Consider the following 18,785-nt stretch of genomic DNA (forward strand, 5'->3'; position numbering starts at 1 on the left):
TCAGTTCACTGTACAAAAACACTTTCATATCCCTCCAGCACTAAATATATTTCTGTTCAGTTTGCATCACAGCTGGATGTTTCTTCTCCCTCCACGTTATAGATCATCTCAGTAAACACGCTTGAGTTTGTTTGGACTCGATCAAAAACACAACATCCTGCTGCAACAAACAATGACTAGAGCAGCAAATCGGGATTCATCCACCGCGGAAAATAGTCCCTCAGAAATGCATCTTTATAATGTTTTTTTTACAATTTATTTTGCGGGTTTTGTGCCAAAGGGGTTTAAGCTAGAGCTGGAAATCCGCTTCGATGGCTAAAGCCTCTGTACATGGGGGCATGCAAATTAACCCCTAGGCCATTGGCGCCCCTGTACATTGTGTCTTAAAGATGACATTTGTTTGAGCTCTTAGCTGATTCACCAGCAAACATGAAGCATAATTATGTCTAACTGGGTTTTAGTGTCATAAAGTCATCGCTCCGATCTCAATGAACTGATCTGAAATAATCATACATTTTAAACACTTTTGAACAGAGCTGGCAAAACACTGAAGCTTCAGTGTCCACCACATGGCAACTTGCGTGAGCATCGACTCTAGAGAGGAGGAGGCGGGGGGAGACAGCTCTCTACAATGTTTTAGATTCAGACTGCATTACCCTTTTTGAACACTAGGTGTCAGAGTTACATATCGCTCCTTTAATGCTGTGAGAGACAGTCAATCATAACAGACTTTAAATATGTTTGACAGTTTCTGGAAAAACTCATATCAGCCGTTATCACATGTTGGAAAGTTGTCAAGGGATTTTCAAACAAAAGAAAAAAATCAGTTTGAAAATAATAAGTTGAGGAAAAAGAACACGCTTCAAAAAACAAAAGTAACAATGATACCTTTCTGCTGCTCAGGTATAAAAAACACCGTTAGGAAGCTAAAATCTAAAAGCTGTACTTCCCTTTGAACTCAGTTTGAAATTAGCGAGTGCTTAGTTTTCTAGAAGAACCGTCCGGAGCTGATCCTCCTCGCTCATGCTGATTGTAGCGAAGGCGCCGTCGTTGAACTCGAAAGAAGTCCCGCCGTCGACCACCATGCAGGCGTCCCAGCACCGCGAGCGAACACACACCCTGAAGACACAAACGCATAAAAACAATCAGAAAGGTTCAGCGCTTCTTCTCGGCTCATGCTCATCGTGTCGTCGCTCACCTGCTGGCGAAGCCTCTCTGGCGGCTGCTGGAGAAGACGCGGTTGACGATCGGCTCCCTGACGCTGTACAATAAACGTTGGTCGTGCGGACTGAACACCAGGGACTCGTTGTATTCATCAGTAACTAAAGAAACAGAAATACAATCGTCATTGTATCGTCAAATTGACTAACAAGTCAAATGCAGGAGGAGCGCCGACTCACCCTTTCCAATGAAGTCCCGATTAAGGGGGATATCTAGACCGGTCTGGGATTTCCCTGGAAAAGAAAAACAAAGGTGTTTTTTTTTTTCTGTAAGGTTCAAACTGAAGCCTTTTACTTAAGTTTCAAACACACTCACCAATCTTCAGCACCTCCTCCACAGCTTGTTCGGCGAGTTTGTTGATGTTATACGACCTGCGGACACGAAGAAAGAGAGAAACCACTTCAGAGAGATGGAAGGGTTAAAGAAGGGATCTCACATCTCTTTTAAAGAATTATTTTTGGTCGTTTTGTGCCTTTATTGTAGAGATAGCACAGTGAATAGGGTTGGATTCAAAACTTGGGCCGCCCGCTTGGAGGACTACAGCCTCCATACATGGCACACTAACCACTGCCCACCAGCGCCCCAAGTTCTTGCATTTTAATTATTATTCTAGTTATTATAGAACAACAATCGAGTCCTGAACAAGCGGCAACCTCTGGTCTTGAAAAATGAAGCCAATGTGGAAGTGCAAAATCCTGCAGTTTTTTGAGTGTCCACTAGAGGCTGGCTGCAGGAACACCGGAAGTCACATACACACCACAGGCAAACAAGGCTGTTTTTACAGCATAAAAAAAGATGTTTACAGCCTGGTACAAAAAACAAAACAGATCTGATTAATTATTGTCGTCACTGGTACACACTGGACAGGGGGTGACTTTTTTTAAACGGCTCCGTATTGATTTTTATAACGACATACGTTATCCATAGCGTAGGAGCCATGTTTAGGAGTATTAAGTGTAAGACACAAATCGTTCCAGCAGGTGTCACCTCTGGGTTAAGGTGATACTCTTTATAGGTAGGAAGTTTCACTGGGGTGTGAGAGCACGTACACTTTTTTGGCCGCTACGCCAGGCTATGAGGTTTTGAAGCTTTGAATGGAAAGAAGATCACAATGGAATGAGAAATAAATATTCCATAAACAAAGAAGATATTGGACTGTCTTTTTTCACAATCTTATGCTCAGCAGGGAAGCCGGCAAGCAGGTCAATTAAGAGGCTAAATCAGCCTGTCTATGTAGCGCCTCAGTCGCTCTAAGTTTCGGCTTAGCTACACATAGATAGGCGTGTAGCTGACATGATTGACAGGTGAGCGCGGTGTAACGGTTTGTCAGGAGGCTTAAAACCCGCCTCAGCTCCAGCTCTCAGCCTGTTGTTAGGTTGACTGAAAGTTAGACTGAGACAGGATATCCAACATGGCGGCTGCTGCTGATGAGCCTCCAGAGCCCCCTGCAGGAACAGATGGCTGACATCACTCAGGCTTCATCCATAATATTACAGTCTATGGTGAGTCATGAGCCACTCGATCCAGAAGGGACCTGGCTGACTCGCGTCGCCCTGGTTTGCAAATCGACATAAACGAACGATGAGCAGTCAGACCAGAATGCAATAAAACCGTTTGTTTTTTAAACCCTCTGAGAAAACGTCCAAGTGGAGTTCAAATCAAAATGTAAACGTTACAGGCGTATATAAAGATTATTTATTATCTCATTTAACTTTCCGAAGTTTTTTTTTTAACAGGTCTAAATGTGTTCCTTTATTGTAGATTTGAAGAATGAAATGATTGAAAACTAAAACACAATCTTTGTCCAGGACTCTTCAGCTCATGTTTCATGAGGATAAGTCGATGGTTAAATATTTAAGGTCACGCTGTAAGCCGTGTACAGTTCAGCCTACCAGGCTTTGGATCCTGTTCCCGTGCAGATGCTGAGTCCTGAGCTCTTCTGTTTCTCCCAGGGGCCGTCATCCACAGAGATCTCGTAGTAGGAAGCCCTGTGGAGGTGAACTCTGAGTTACAAGGGTTTTTAACTTCATTCTGTGCCGGACAGATTCGATACGAGCTCATGTAAACGTAATGAAGGTACCTGGAGGACAGAGATTCTCCGATGAAGATCTCATTCAGGCTCCGGATGGGGAGCAGACTCGGCTTGGAGAAGCTCTCCTGCACGTTTCTTTTCCCTGTAAGAAAAAGTCCCTGGATTAGTACCAGATTTAAAAAAAAAAAAACTCACAAGACGTATTTCAATCAAGTTCATGATCAATGGACAGCTATTCAGACAGGAGGACACAGACGGACAGACAGGAGGACTGGGACAGGTACACATGTTTGGGTTGAGGAGTCGTACTCCGCTGGCTGTCCTTGGTGGTGATGCGATGAGCCTGACTGTGCTGCTCCAGGCTCAGCTGCAGCTCGTGCAGGTCCACCGGGATGGGGTTGATCCCCGTCCCCTCCAGGTGCAGACGGATCCTCTGACGCCACAGCCACCTGAACGCAGCGCAGGAGAAGTCGGGGGTTAAACCGAGCATCATACACTTTACGATCGGAAAAGTGCCAGGGGTGGTGCCTTCTCAAAGCACTTTTTCACCGCAGGTCAAACCTACACATTCACACCCTGATGGTAGAGGCTGCTGAGTAAAGAGACCATCAAAGTAAGTAACCATCATACACAGTCATACACCCCTGACGAAGCAGCGGGAGAAACTTGGGGTTAAGAGTCTTGCCCAAGGCTGGAGGAGCTGGGGATCGAACCCCAGACCTTCCGGTTAAGAGACGACCGACTATACCACTGATCCACAGCCGCCCCTCTGCAGGACGTGGGAGTCATTTGTCATCCACTGCCGTGCTCTACCGCTGAGACACAGTTCTCACACTGATCGTGGTCCCACTGTTCCAGTTCAATCTGGACGGATTATCAACAATTTTCAGTAAAGTTTCATTTGAAAATTCCCACAGAGAGAAGTTGAAGTCATATCTATGTGCATTTAAGACGTCTCGCATGCACGACTCAAACACAAACATGAAACCTAAACTAAAAGCTGCAAGAGACCGAGAGAGAGGAGAGTTGTTTAGTTCTGATTTCCATTTATAGATTCCGTTGAATTAATGTATCATCTGGTGCTATAGATAGCTGACATAACTTGGCATGGTGAATGCAACCTGAGAGAGCTCGCCTGTACTGAGCAGCTCTCTACAATGTTTTGAATTCAGACTGCAGTGCCCACTTTAAACACTAGGGGTCAGAGTTACATATTGCTCCTTGAAGACATCAATATGGCTATTGACATTTTCAGGAGTTCTGTGTGTGTGAAAGGGCCGTTACTCTCCAGTTAAAACTGTCTGAGCAGCAGGAACAGAACAAATCTGAGGAACAGTAACCTGCAGCAGCAGAAGAATGATTCCTTCAGGACACCGGACCTGGATTTAAGTCATCTTAAGCCTGACAGGGAACACAGCAGAGGGTGTATCCGCCTTGTGATTTTAACTTGACCAAACAGGTTTGAACCTGTCTTGAACTGTAAGCTTCTAACGGAGCGACAGCCCAACATTGTTTTACAGACCGCAGTGAAACATTTCAGGAGGACTCCTCCCATTTCTCATTTTTGTGACAGTAGTGCGATAGGGAATAGGATAATATTAAACCAGAAGAAGTAAAAACAAAGCAGCGCTCAGATTGTTTGTGGGTGAAATACGCACCTAAACTCACCACGGCAGAGTTTCTGCAGAGCCTCAGGGAAGGCTCGAGTGTACCGCACGGGCAGGCACAGGTGACCTTCTGACCTTAAAATGAAAGAGAGAAATGTTGTGAACTCAGCTGAACAAAGAGCGTCGAATATAAACAATGACATGAGACTATATTTTACAGGAACAATCTCAGGGTATTTTAAACCTTGGCGGACTTTTAAGGACAAAACGTTTTAGGAATTTCTCAAATGAATTGTTTGAGACAGCAGCCGTGAAACAGGCTGTAACGGCTGCAATATAATCCTTGGGGGTAAAAGCGTCCAATCAAAGTGTGTCCCTGACAGGCTCAGATTGGTATTTTAAGAAGTCTGACAACATTACAGAGAGGATCCCTACAGACATGTTTTTAAAAGAGGGAGATGATTTTTTGGGGCTTTTTACACATTTATTTAGAGATAGGACGGTGGATAGAGTCAGCAATCAGGGAGAGAGAGAGAGAGAGAGAGAGAGAGAGAGAGTGGGGAAAGACATGCGGGAAAGGAGCCACAGGTCGGATTCAAACCTAAGCCGTCCGCTTGGAGGATTACAGCCTCTGTACATGAGGCGCATGCACTAACCACTAGGCTGCCGGAGTAGCGGAGAGAATCACTCCCATGATTCCCCGCCAGCCTCAACTTCATCTTTTGTTATTGTTTTGATTGAGAGCCCCCTAGTGGTGGAATTTACATACTGTGCCTTTAAAAGGCCCTGACACACCAAGGAGACCGTCCTAGTTGGACCGTCGGTGAGCGGTAGTCGCCCCATTTTTTTGCGGTGTGTCCGACTCTATCGCAACCCGTCTGCCTTTTTTCAGTAGATTCAACATATTCAATCAGCGTTGGCGGTCGGTGAGAGGAGTCTCTGTGATTGGCTGTTTGGAGGTCTCTTAGGTTCAGGAAAGCCTCTTGAGCATGCCGCTGTAGTATCCATGCTTTCATCCATTAGTGCGGTTTCTCCTTATTTGTCTCCTCCGCCTCTTCTTTTCTTTTTCCACTAAAAGACCAATAGCTGACAACGCCAGCGTCAGACATTATTCTCCATTAGTAAGCTACCTATAATACGAGTGGTGAGCGACAGCGGTGTGAAAATGGTCTTCTGGTATCATAACAACGGACTACCGCCACCTGCTGGCATGGAGAGTTATTTCCTCTCACACATGAGCAGAACATACGTAGTGGTTGGCCGTCGGCTGTAGTCTTTGAGGTGTGTTCAAGTGCAACTTTTTGGCCAAGACAAAGGCGTTGTGAGGTGAAGCCACAGTTGGCCTTCGTCACCACTAGTTCTTTGCCATCTGCTTGGTATGACAGGGCCTTAAGGAGAGCGATGCAACAGCCTTTTTGGATCTAAATCAACATCTTCCTCTGTAACAAAAAGGTCTACATCTGTAGGGATCCTTTCTGTGATGATGTCACACACTTAGAATAAAAATCTGAGTCTGTCAGGGACAGGAACGACAACTTCTAGTGGACATACTTTGATTGGACACGTTTCCCCCTGAGGCTAACGGTGCAGCCATCACAGCCTGTTTCTCTGCTGCAGGATTAAAAGATTCCATAACGTTTGTATCTGTAAGTCATGTGAAAACATGGCCCAGGTTTTCCATGAACTCTCCTTTAAGTTTTCCTTCTTTTAGCTCATCATCCTGAGGAGTTAGAGCTCTGATCATTCTTTAAACATTCACCCAAAAAATGCAGCTCAGGGTTTTTTTTTGGTTTTTTTACCTCTCAGGGTCCGTGTTTACTCCAACAACCGGTTTGTCCTTGCTTAAAACCTTACTGGCAACAAGTAGCATTGTCCCGTCACCTAACAAAACAAACTGCAGTTAGAGAACTTGTATTGTGTGTTTTTTTTTTTTGTTCCTTTGTTCATGTGACTTTTTGCCCCCTGGGGTTGAAGTTAAAAGTCCTGTGCATTCAGTGGGTCCTGCCTGGACACAAAGGTTTGTGTTTAAGGAAGATTTTTGTTTTGTTTTAGTCAAACAAAAAAGTTTTGTTTTTTTAAAAGGACAATTTACACATTTTGAGTTCCCTAGAACAAAGAGTGCTGAATGCAAATAATCTAAAAACTCCCACCTCCAGCAGAGATTATAGCATCTGCCCATCGCACGACTTCTTCATCATACTCTCCTCTCTTCACCACTCGCACCTCGATGCCTTCTTTCCTACAAACACAGAAATATGGACATTTCTTTACAAACAATCAACAGCAGGACCAAAACTTTGTGTCTCTGCTTCAGTAGAGTTTTCAGGAGTTTGTAATCGACCTTTTGACTTCTGTAAATCTGTGCTTTCTGACCCACATATTTCAGAACAGGCTGAGATGAATTATGGATCGCTTTGCATCATTGTGCATCAACATCTCGATCAAGGTCAATTTGATTTTAGGGTGCACAGTTATTTACAACTTCATCGTTATTGTAAGAAGAGTGTCTTAAGCTGAGAGTACTTTACTTGCTGTGTGCTTTTATTTTGAAAGAAAGTAAGGACCTTCTGGTAGATGAAAGGTTAGGACATGAAGTTATAAGCACAGAATCAGGAAGTGATTAGGGATCACAAAGTGAGGTCAAACATCTCAAAGGAACGGTACCAAAGGTCAATGTGTGATGTCATAAGGTCAATGTGTGTTGTCATAAGGTGGATATTACTTTGAACTCGTCAGCTGAGCTGTCTGAGAGTTTGTTAAAGTGAAATGAGACATTCAAAGATACAGCAGTGTCCTTCTTTTACATCCCTGAGACTACAGGGAGACACTGAGGACGACTATCTATGGTGAGGCTGAAGGGACAAAATAGCATGATTAAACAAATGTAATGCATTAATTTCAGACCTTAGTTAATAGAAATGTTCTAGTTAATGCTGACAGCCCTTATAAAAACTAATGAAAAATCCACAAGTATAATAACCTTGACCTTTCTAACACACATATCTGTACTTCTACTCGAGTAGCGCCCGTGTGAATATCTTTCTGACACTTCTGCAATAACCTTCCCTGTGAGCTCTCAGGAATGTGCCTTATCTCACCTCAGGCTCTTCACAATATGCTCCACATTGTTGGTGTGGATGTTGTGTCTTTCCAGCAGGCCGCTGTAGCTGGAGCCCTTCATGGCAAGCTGGAAAAAAAAAACCAGACACAGCAACACTGAAACATAACCAGAAAACTCTAAAAAGGTGAAGTTCAGTCTGATCCAGTGAAAGGAAGCCCTCACCAGCTGTCTCAGGTCGTCTTCAGAGAGTCCTGCATAGCGATACCTCTGCTGCTCGAACTCATATCGTGTGGTTTTTGTAACCACAGCCACCTTCTCAGGTTTGAATCCACCTGTTGGCAGTGATGAGTTGTTGCATATTGAGGTGTGCAGGGGGCGATGGTAGTTTCCATGCAGCAGGCTGACAGCTCGGCTCCCCAGGCTCACAAAGTTCACCACAGAGCGGCGACTCATTCTTACAAGTGAGCACACAACCATGAGAAATAAAATAATAAATCACATGTCCGGTGAAATCACAGACTCTCACCCAGCTGTCAGGGAAGGTCACCTGGTCCACAAAGCTCCTCTGTAACTGCTAAATGACCCGTGTATAACTTTTGCCTCACAGATATTTCCTCCGACAGCTGGCAGGTTATTAATCTATTTCTCTACAAAACTAAAAACTGAGTAGTTATCCCGCTAAACGCATTTTAAGGATACAGCCAAGCTTAACCTATAACTGCTACAAGTAGTTAGCAACTTGCTAACTAAACCCAAAGCTAACACTTCGCTTTATCGCAAATCCGGTCCGGATTTAATCTCCAGCACGAACTACGGCAACACCTCAGGTCCGCGAGAGTTTAAAATACCAGGTAACACACACGTGCGGGTTAAGAATAAACGACAACACATGAGAACCACAGGCGACGCAGCAGCACATAACCAGGCAGCCTGGCACGTACACAGACGTACGTTGCGTGGAGTCACTTCTGATTGGCTGCGTGACTGACGCTTTGTTTTGGCTGCCGGTGATGCGTTCACGGACAAACACAAGCTCGGAGAAATCTGTAGGAAATGTTCATTTAGAAATTCATAACAGAAAATAAGATTTGTAGCCTATTTTTTATTAAATGTTTCATGTTTATTTTTATAAGCTTCTATTATAGTCTGTGATCTTAGTCTTAAAATGGATAGACAATGAATATAAATAATACAATTTAACATAAGACTGTATATAATATGTATAAAATACAAAGACTTAATTTTAGACTTGTTTGATACTGCTTTACTGCAGTTGTTCCCAAACTTTTTTAGCTTGGCCCCTATTTGGCAGATGAACATATTTCCAACTCCCCCAACTGAAAAAAGCAACCCCTTATATTTAAAAACAAAATGGAAAAAACAGGCGGAAGGGTTCTTTTCTGTTTATTTATTAGTAGTTATAATAAACAAAAATGAAGACAACCGTTCTCCACAACACATTGAATGAATTTCAGTCATGATCAGAGGCTTTAGCATGTATTAAATCCAGACATATTCACTCGTCTCAAATCTACATTACATGAGCAGAGTTGGTAAAAAAAATTCAGCAGCTAAAAAACACACACTTGAAATGTGAACATGCACACACACATGCGTTTGCAACTCTAGCGCCTGTACAGAAAAATATTAAAATGTCTGTTATATTCATATAGTTAACCGGCTAATGTTTGGACGATGGAGATGACGTTTGAATTCAAGTTGAGTTCATCATGTCCTGGTGAAAGATCTGACTGTATTAACTCTTCAGATAATATTCTTAGAGTTCCTCTTCAAAGCATGACTGCAGCGCCTGATTGTGTCCAGCTGATAACTTTATGTTCTGCTTTGTGGCCTTTAAAGTCCAGATGTTTTAACACATGGCCCCTTCTAGAATTGCTTCACAAGTTTGTTTCAGATTTTTTTTGAGCTGCAAATCATGCAAAGCTACTCTAAAGGTTTCCCAGACTGACAACATGAAAGGTGAACATGAGGAGAAGATGGGAGCTTTAAATGCTGACTTCTGATTGAAACTTCCAGTCCTATTTGAAGATGCACATAATAAACTATTTCTTTTAGATGGAGGTGAATGTGATAAATATCCTCTGGAACAATAAAGAAATGCTAACATATCAAAAGTGTGGAAAAAATGGCGGACAGCAACGATGTTGAGGGAGGAGGAACTACATGTGTGATTCAGTGTGAGCACGCTTGTCATTTTCAACATCGCTATCCTGAGAGATGAGCTTGTATGGTTTCTTCCTCTCCTTTTCCTCCAGCACCGAGTTTCCCATCTCCACGTCTTTGCTGCGAAGCTCGTGCCGAGACAGGAACTCCACGATACCAGCGCCGATCGAATCCCCCAAAACATTGGTGGTTGTGCGAAGACGGTCCCTGAATCCCAACAGATGAACAGAGAATAAATGTAAAATCATGCCTCGTAATCAGGTCACTCCAGCTGAAATTAAGGCACTATTTTCTTTTAGATTATATGTTTGCTGTTTTTCCTTTATCCCATAGGTCAGCTGGAGAGTGACAGGAAATGTGGGGACAGAGAGTGGGGCATGACCAGGATCAGGATGAGGGGTCAAACCTGCAACCAGATCAATGAGGACTGTAGACTCTGCACATGGGGTGCCTGCTTCACAAACTGAGGTAATCAGAACCTCATTCAGAGACTATTTGACACATTTGTGACCAACTTAAACTAAACTGTAGGGCTGCACTGTGATGCTGTGGTTAGCGCTGATGCCTCACATAGATAGAAAGTTCCTGATTCAAAACAGAAGGTGGGGAGGGTTCTTTCTGTGTGAAGTTTGCATTTTCTTCCCATGCACGTGTGGGTTCCCTCTGGAGACTCGGATTTCCTCCCACAGTCTACTGAACAAAAAGTCCAAAAAGTATTCTCTGAATATTTCCAGGGAATTTGAGACAGACTGCCCCTGGAAGTTGCTTTGGATTTAATGTCTGCTAAATGAATTTTGATGATGTGTTTTGGAGAATGTAAATTCTGAGCGTCAACAGGATAAATCCCCCCCCCATGGTGGTGGTGGTGAAGCTGATGACTTGTTGAGACCAGATGGGTGAAGAATTGATGGATGATGAATCTGCAAAGACGGGCAGTGTTGGGGAAGCGGAGGGGCTTGCAAAACATCGGCATGAAGGAACTAAAGGCAGAGAATGAATCGTATTTAAAAGGGGAGCAGAACGATGATAGGCTGACAATGAAGGAGGAACGCCATGCAAATGGTTAGATGAGTACCGCTGATGAGACAGCTGGTTATCCAATGACAGCCCCACACAATGACAAGACCCGATCATGAAGCTTCATTGGAGGAGCAGAACTCCAGCAAACAATCTCTTTGTTCTGAAATTGGAAAATTGTCTTTGACAGTGAAATGCTTAAAAAGTTCTGTAGTTTGAGGTCATTATTGAGACAGTAAGCAGTGTTTAACTACTAATGTGTACTTTATAAACCATTCCTCAGCTTTGTAACAAACATCCTTTTATCCATCGGGCTCGGTACTTTCTTCTCTTCAGTCGGCTTTGTGGCGTTCACAGACTTTCATATGTGGCCCATCCTAGTTGAAGGAGAGGAGGGTTTTTCTTATTACCCCAGTTAGCTGAGCAATTTCTGGGAAGGGTATTCTAATTGAAATGATTAATTTGGGAAACCTAATTATGTTTCTATGTTAAAACTCATTGCAGAAAATATTCAATAGAAAAGTGGAGATGTGGAGCGAGGCCTGGGGGAGCGAGGAGAAGTGTGTCACTAGGTGGTAGTAGACTCATAGCTGCTTCTGACCTTTAAGAGACGTGTGATACAGTCGAGCAGCTTCTGTTTATATGGATGTAATGATGTTCATGATACTCACAGGAACCAATCGACCGCAATGATGAGAGTGATGTCATCAGTAGGGAGTCCGACAGAGGTCAGAACGATCACCATGGTAACCAGGCCGGCTTGCGGGATGCCCGCAGCTCCGATGCTAGCTGCAGTCGCTGTGATGCTGGAGTGAAGAGAAAACATTATTTGCACTTTTCTCATCTACAACAGCATTAGCGTCAGATGATATCATTTGGTTTTTGTCCATTGTTACCTGATGGTGATGATCTGCCCAAAGTTCATCTCCATGTTGTTGACCTGGGCGATAAAGATGGCCGCCAGCGCCTCGTAGAGAGCTGTCCCGTCCATGTTGATGGTGGCACCGACAGGAAGTATAAAACGTGTGATCCTCTTGTCAATTTTGTTGTTTTCCTCCAGACATTTAAAGGTGACGGGCAGAGTGGCCGAGCTGAGAGAAGAAAGTATTAAAAAAAAGGTTACAAATAATGTTTGGCTGAAACCAGGTGTTTTGATTGGTCAGAAGTCATTCGATGGGTGCTGATAAAAAGTGACACAACACCAGGACTTTAAATTATATTAATCTCTCAGCTTTAGGTGTTCTGAAATCCATTCATTAACCAAACTGCAAACGATACTGGTCTTTTGTGATCAGGCAGGTACCTCAGAATTCCAATAGATCACTGTTATTTCACTGGTCACATCAATAAATCAAACTTAATAGTGTAGAATGAATTTACAGCTGTTTCCCCCCTGGCTATGGGAGCATGTGAACACTTCCTTATGCCCCCGTTCACTGGGAGCAACTCCACTTTGGACCTCATTAATGCCACATTTACCTCCGAGCAAATGATCCAATCACTGGGCTACACCTGGGCGAGCGCTCCTGAGCTGGTGGGAGGGGGTTTTGGTGCCTTGCTTAGGGGCACCTCTGCAGCACTCAGGAAGTGAACTGGCACCTCTCCAGCTACCAGACCAATTTCTGGACTTGATCCACAGCGGGACTTGAACCGACGACTCTCCAATTCCCAACCCAAGTCCCTACAGACTGAGCTACTGTCCTCCCTACTGCTCCCTCTGCCTCCCTGCTCTGGTGATCAGCTGATTTTGGGCGTTTACTCCTTAACTACTAATCCAATCAGATTCTGCCATTCTACCTCTCTCCATCAATCATCCTGCTGCTTTACCCACGTTTAGTAAGAGCATCCAGCACTGTAACATGATAGGCTATTTTTAAAATGGTGATCGGCATCATGGGTCAACTTTGATGACAGAATTTGACAAAACACTGAGAACACTAAAAGTGTAGAGCTTGACTCACCTTGACGAGGTCCCCAGGGCTGTGACGAGAGCTTGTAGGAGCCCAGCGATGAAGACGAAGGGGTTTTGCCGAGTGATAGCAAAATACAGAGTGGGCAGAATAACGAAGGCGTGGATGGATAAGCCGATGATAACCGTGATGGTGTACATTCCCAGCTGGCCTCCCATCTGAGTCAGATCATCCATCTCCACAATCTTTCCAGCAATCAGGAACAGGATACCAATCGGAGCGTACCTGAGAGGAGAACATGGAACAGTGGGTTATAGGTGGGACGGTTGCCTTTGTTCGACAGGTGACACCTCCACCTGTAAACCAAGTCTCACCACATGATGATGGCAACCAGGCGCATGATGGCTTCATTGAGGCTGTCGAAGAAGTCTCTGAGGAGCTGACCCTGCTCCTTCATGTTGCCAATTATCAGACCGAAGCACATGGAGAAGACCACCAGGCCGAGGGCGTTGACCCCGTTCACCTGACCCGGCACTGGGATCCGCTCCTCCCGGGTGATCTCCATGACCTCCTGGGTGCCGTTGGTGGAGTTGAAGAAGGTGTCGTTCACCGTCACCGTCACATGGACTACACGCTTTCCATATTTGGTTTTGAACTGGAGAGTGGGAGAATTAAAGGGTCGTCATGGCGAGAAGAGAGCGCCAAGTTTAATACTGTTCCAAAGCCGGAGGGACACTATTTTGTGTTCTTGGTAGAGAAGGATTAATATTTGGTTTCAGAAAGAGCCTGACACTTTTCTGGACATTTAGACAAAATGCAAATTGAATCAGATGTTGGACACCAGCAATCGTATTGTTGCAGAAAACATTTGTAGAATCTCTGACCCCATCCCTTTGTATGACGACAATATAGCCAACTTTAGGGGGCTTCCTGTAAGGCCAAAGGTAACCAATAAAGGGCCAATTAAGATTCCTTTTTGTGTGTTTTTATTACAGTTGAGAAGAGAGAATGGAGTTGGAGTTGACAGATAACATCATGAAAGTAAATTGTCAGATACACTTGCATGCAGATATGTTGCATATTATTTAGTTTCATATTTGCCAAAACCTCAGCATGCATGTGTGTCAGCTAAAAGCTCTTTCTGAAGCCACCCTTGACTATAAGGTCATAAGGTCCCACTCTGAAGGTCAAACTGACGTACCCATTCATTCTCCTCAGAGGATAAACACTATGAAAAATCACCTTAGGTATGTTCTAATGGACGAGTGTTATGATGCTCCCAGGGGAATGTAAAGAGCCCAAAAATGATAATATGTTAGATCAGTGATTCTCAACCATAGACTGTAAATAGTAATGGACAAAGAGTGACATCATCCATCTGTTCCTGCAGGGGGCTCCGGAGGCTCATTGGCAATAGCCGCCATGTTGGAAATCCTGTCTCAGCCCAACTTTCAGTCAACCTAACGGCAGACTGAGATTCGGAGCTGAGATGGGATTTAAGCCTCTTGATGAACAGTTACATCACGCCCACCTGTCAATCAGGTCAGCTATTCGCCTGACTATGAATAACATGTATCGTTCATAAAATCAAAACGGATGAGTTATTGATATTCACCCGTACAGTGTGTGCCGATTGAGTTATGAGCTAATCAGACCAATTTCGTCTTTGAATCAGGCTGTAAACATGTTTATTTATGCTGTAAAAACTTTTCTTTTCTTTTCTTTTCTTTCTGTCTTTTTTGAATGTGGTGTGTATGTGACTTCCAGTGTTCCTGCAGCCAAACTCTGCAGGGTGCAGGTTGCTGCTTGTTCTCAACTTGTGGGTCAGGACTGGGGACCTAGAAGTAGGTCGCGGAGCCATTTTCAGTGGGTCATGAAGGTGTGAGTGGATTTAAAAGTTGTTTAAAAGTCTGTGAAGCTTTTTACACGTTTGTTTGTTCCGTTCAGTTTTTAACCGCCTGAGGTCCAAACTGTTCAATCCTTCTTTAAATTAATCTGACTGGTTGAAAAATATCTGAAATTTGGGACATGATTTTCATTAAGCGGTTAGTTGTGGGTCCTTAGGCCAGACCAGTTAAGAACCACTGTGTTTTATCACCTTTTGTTTTGGGGATGTAATAAGAACTGAAGGACTGAAGTCTGTCTGCTAAAGACTGGAAGAGTGCTTAACTCACCTGCTGTGTGCAGGCTTGGACCAGGTTTGGAGGAAACATATTTCTGAAATGAGAAAAACACAGAGATTGAGAGATGTTGTCTGCCAGTAAAAATCCATCTCTGAGTATTTATTTTCTATACAAGGTCTATACCTGATCAAATCTAAGAAGGCGTCAGCAGGACTGACTTGCTCTATCGTCTGCTGCTTGCCAAACTCTTCCTTTGATCCTTTCCCTGGATGGATGACGAGAACGACGAGGATCCCGATGAAGACTGCGATAAATGTTGTGGTCATGTAATAAATCACGGCTCTCATTCCCATCTTTCCCGAAGCTTTGCTGTCCAGAGCTGCCATTCCTGATCAACAGAGAGTCAAAAGGTCACGTATTATCAAAATCCACTTCACCATGTTTCTCTAACACTAATATGTGTCTCTAGTCTGTCTCCACACCCCCCAAGTTATGAGAAAAGTCCATCCTCTCCATCTCCTGCCTGCTCCACTTTTCAGAAAATGTGTGCTGAAACAGGCCGTTTGGAGATTTTCCCTTCATGACATCACAAAGGGCAGTAACCCCTCCCCCAGGTGGGTGACACTCCCACAGCTAGGTGTTTGTTCTGCCCTCTGAGTCTGCCTTCTCACCGTAAACAATAGGACATGGAGCGAGAAAGCCCGAGTACACCCAAGCCCTTCCAGAGAGGGGGCGTGGTCAGACACAGTTCATTTACATATTTAAAGGTACAGACACAGAAACAGCCTGTTCTGAGCAGGGCTGAAATAGAGGGGTTTATAGACATGATCAAATACAGGATCAGAGTGGATTTAGAACAAGACACTTCACATACATGTTTTGGAAAGCTCTGAGACTTATTTAAACTGGTTGAAAATTTGCATTATATGAAACCTTTAAAATCAAAACCTTGGAGTTGGCATTTGGCAAACGACATTCATCATGCCTCTCAGCTTATTGACAACTGTCAACTGTCAAAATAGGGGGAGTCTGGCCTCGACACTGGTTACTGGACTGTAGATGAACTCCCTGTGAACCCCCTACTCAGCTGACATTCTGTCCAAGCAACAAGTAAACCCAACTATTAGATGTTGATCTTTCCACAATTTGAGAAGTACTTGTGTTTGTGTCTTTCAAGAAGGTCTACAGTTTTAAATATGCATTCTTTCACATGTCCAGCAGGGGGCGACCACAATGGCTGCACGTTAGTGGGGCGCTGGTAGCTTAGTGAGCGCGCTCCATGTACAGAGGCTATAGTTCTTGAAGCAGACGTCCCGGGTTTTAATTCGACCTGTGGCTCCTTTCCCACATGTTATTCCCCAATCTCTCTCTCTCTCTCTCTCTCTCTCTCTCTAAGGACAAACTGAATCATTACCCTATAGTATTGAAGACAGTGAACATGATCAGGCTCTTCATCCTCTGACCATGAAGCATGAATGTGTGTTACCTGTTATCAGACTGGAGATGAGTAAAGGGAGAACCAACATCTGAAGCATCCTCATCAACAGCTCTCCAGGGAAGGAGAAGTACTTCACCTCTCGAAAAGTCATCTTGTAGGGACGGAGAGCAAACCCCAGAACAATCCCTGCAGAGAGAGCAGCGTACATGTGAGCAGAGCGGTATATGTGTTTCTCACATGTCAGCGTTTATCTTTCAGACGGATACACACCTACGATGACCGCCCCGACTGTAAAGAGCACGAAAGCGTTCTTCTTGAGGAAAGCCTGGACGTCCTCTTTGGAGATCTCCTCCACTTTCCTCTTGGCCTTCATGGTGCGGATGTGAATACCTTCTCTGAAACGCTGCATCCTGCTGCAAAGAGAACAAAATCTCCAGCCTTTGGTTTGTGCAAAAAAAATGTGCAAACTGTGTAAACAAAGTTCAGCTGAAGAGATGTGAGACGTCAAATGTCTGAGACAAATCACAGAAGTTACAATCTTCTTTAGGACAAATGTTTCTATGCAGAGAGTTGTTTTGTTTATGCGGTTAAGGTGGTCATCTTTGTTGGGAATCATTTTTATATGTTTTTGGAAAAAAACTCTTGACCCCCCTCTCAGTGTCTTGCGATCCCCCAGAGGGTCCTGACCCCCACCTTGGGAACCACTGAGAAAATACGTCAAATATTAAACATAAAGGAATCACAGAAAAACACTAGAGTTAGAGCTAGTTCATCATTTAGTCCTAAAGGAGCCAGCAGACAGTTTGCCTGATGAAGGTCGAGTTCTGATACGATGCTCATAAATGTTTGGCTCAAACTTAGTTAGATGTACAAAATGTCCTTGTAATTTATTAATAATTTAAGCATACTTTTGCTCTTTGTTTTCATCGTCTTATGTGCAACTTGTATGAATTATTGAACTAGCCTATGTGTTTACCTGTTCAGATGTGTTTGTTTGTATTTAACGAGCTGATCTCATTGGAGATCTCATTTTAAGAGGATGTTACAGGACACAGAGGCAGTAGATGTTCTCCCTGATGGGTTTGTGGGTGTTCCTGACAAAAATTTGAAATTATTTATTTGTGTCTTTTAATTATGTATCTAGTTTATGTTTGTATGTGTGGCTGCTTGTTGTGTGTTTGAAACTCTGTAAATTGTGCTGCTGCCCGTCTCGATCAGTACTCTTCTGAAATAGAGATTTTTAATCTCAGCGAGTTTCTTTCTTCCTGCTTGAATGAAAATCAAATAGAAACCTTTTATTGTAATGTTTTGTTTTGAGATGTGTTTTGTTTTTTGGGTCTCCTCGTCTAATGTCTGAAAAATTAATTAATATTTTCTTATTAATCAAATTCTGTTACTTTATAATATTTATACTCTTCAAATGAAACTACAATCAAAGACAGTTCAAACCAGACATTAAGCATGTTTACTCTTTTAATCAATATATTTTCTTTCACCTGAAATACTCATTCAAATGAAGATGATTAACCCGCTCCAGATAAATGAAACACCTCCTTATTCAACATGCATCCCTCTACATTTTCAGCACAACAAAAAAGAGACGTACCTTCTTAAAGTATCTGTCCCCCTGTTTTCAATGCAGAGCGGTTAAGTGTTGTGGAGAAGCAGCAGCAGCGGGATGAGATTGGAAAGAAGAGCAGGTTTGCTCCTTGTAATCACAAGAATGAGGCTACCCGGTGATGGATCTACAACTTGAGCGCTCCAAGTGTGTGGAGGGAAAGGGAGCTCACAGACACCTGCTGTAAGTGGAAAACCAAGGGAGGGGGGAGGCATCCAGGAGAGAGACACACTGGGAGGGAGGGAGGGAGGGAGGGAGGGAGGGAGTGGAGAGAGGGGGAGGCATCCAGAGGAGAGAGACAGAAGGATGGGACGCATCCCGGAGAGACAAAGTGGGAGGGAGGGGAGGCATCCAGGAGAGAGACAGAGGGAGGGGAGGGGGAGGCATCCAGGAGAGAGACAGAGGGAGGGGAGGGGGAGGCATCCAGGAGAGAGACAGAGGGAGGGAGGGGAGGCATCCAGGAGAGACAAAGTGGGAGGGAGGGGAGGCATCCAGGAGAGACAAAGTGGGAGGGAGGGGAGGCATCCAGGAGAGAGACAGAGGGAGGGAGGGGAGGCATCCAGGAGAGAGACAA

At 43.9% G+C, this 18,785-nt stretch overlaps 2 protein-coding genes across 4 annotated transcripts; both read right to left on the reverse strand.

Moving 5' to 3' along the window:
- Positions 1–668: 668 nt before the first annotated feature.
- nadk2 (NAD kinase 2, mitochondrial) lies at positions 669–8,872 on the reverse strand. 2 transcript variants are annotated; one of them, XM_020640089.3, is made up of 12 exons: positions 8,144–8,872; positions 7,959–8,047; positions 7,011–7,099; positions 6,660–6,741; positions 4,912–4,995; positions 3,563–3,702; positions 3,302–3,395; positions 3,114–3,209; positions 1,537–1,592; positions 1,401–1,454; positions 1,199–1,322; positions 669–1,119 (listed from the first exon to the last, which is right to left on the reverse strand). In XM_020640089.3, exons 1-12 carry the CDS (start codon positions 8,396–8,398, stop codon positions 981–983), a joined length of 1,302 nt encoding a protein of 433 aa, XP_020495745.1. In that variant the 5' UTR covers positions 8,399–8,872; the 3' UTR covers positions 669–980. The 2 variants fall into 2 exon arrangements, with proteins under 2 accessions (XP_020495745.1, XP_020495744.1); XM_020640088.3 differs by having other exon boundaries at positions 3,114–3,224.
- A 435-nt stretch (positions 8,873–9,307) lies between these two features.
- LOC109988534 (excitatory amino acid transporter 1) lies at positions 9,308–18,359 on the reverse strand. Of its 2 annotated transcripts, none has more exons than XM_020640045.3 (10): positions 18,200–18,359; positions 16,864–17,006; positions 16,642–16,779; positions 15,339–15,543; positions 15,207–15,249; positions 13,407–13,687; positions 13,084–13,317; positions 12,019–12,213; positions 11,794–11,928; positions 9,308–10,312 (listed from the first exon to the last, which is right to left on the reverse strand). In XM_020640045.3, the coding sequence occupies exons 2-10, from the start codon at positions 17,000–17,002 to the stop codon at positions 10,102–10,104; spliced, it is 1,581 nt and encodes a 526-aa protein (XP_020495701.1). In that variant the 5' UTR covers positions 17,003–17,006; positions 18,200–18,359; the 3' UTR covers positions 9,308–10,101. The 2 variants fall into 2 exon arrangements, with proteins under 2 accessions (XP_020495701.1, XP_065821578.1); XM_065965506.1 differs by having other exon boundaries at positions 16,864–17,003; positions 18,200–18,351.
- Between the last annotated feature and the right edge of the window lie 426 nt (positions 18,360–18,785).

Source organism: Labrus bergylta, chromosome 17 (assembly GCF_963930695.1).
Source record: "Labrus bergylta chromosome 17, fLabBer1.1, whole genome shotgun sequence".
Classification (NCBI taxonomy): domain Eukaryota; kingdom Metazoa; phylum Chordata; class Actinopteri; order Labriformes; family Labridae; genus Labrus; species Labrus bergylta.

What these genes read in the sequence shown, in the direction of transcription:
- LOC109988534 (XM_020640045.3), bottom strand. Translation starts at nt 17,002, where the DNA reads ATGCAGCGTTTCAGAGAAGGTATTCACATCCGCACCATGAAGGCCAAG. An exon ending in AGTCGGGGCGGTCATCGTAG is followed by an intron (nt 16,780 to 16,863) that starts GTGTGTATCCGT and finishes CTCTCTCTGCAG; the next exon opens with GGATTGTTCTGGGGTTTGCT. An exon ending in CATCTCCAGTCTGATAACAG is followed by an intron (nt 15,544 to 16,641) that starts GTAACACACATT and finishes TCTGTTGATCAG; the next exon opens with GAATGGCAGCTCTGGACAGC.
- nadk2 (XM_020640088.3), bottom strand. Translation starts at nt 8,398, where the DNA reads ATGGTTGTGTGCTCACTTGTAAGAATGAGTCGCCGCTCTGTGGTGAAC. An exon ending in AAGACGACCTGAGACAGCTG is followed by an intron (nt 8,048 to 8,143) that starts GTGAGGGCTTCC and finishes TTTTTTTTCCAG; the next exon opens with CTTGCCATGAAGGGCTCCAG. An exon ending in GTAAACACGGACCCTGAGAG is followed by an intron (nt 4,996 to 6,659) that starts GTAAAAAAACCA and finishes TTTCATTTTAAG; the next exon opens with GTCAGAAGGTCACCTGTGCC.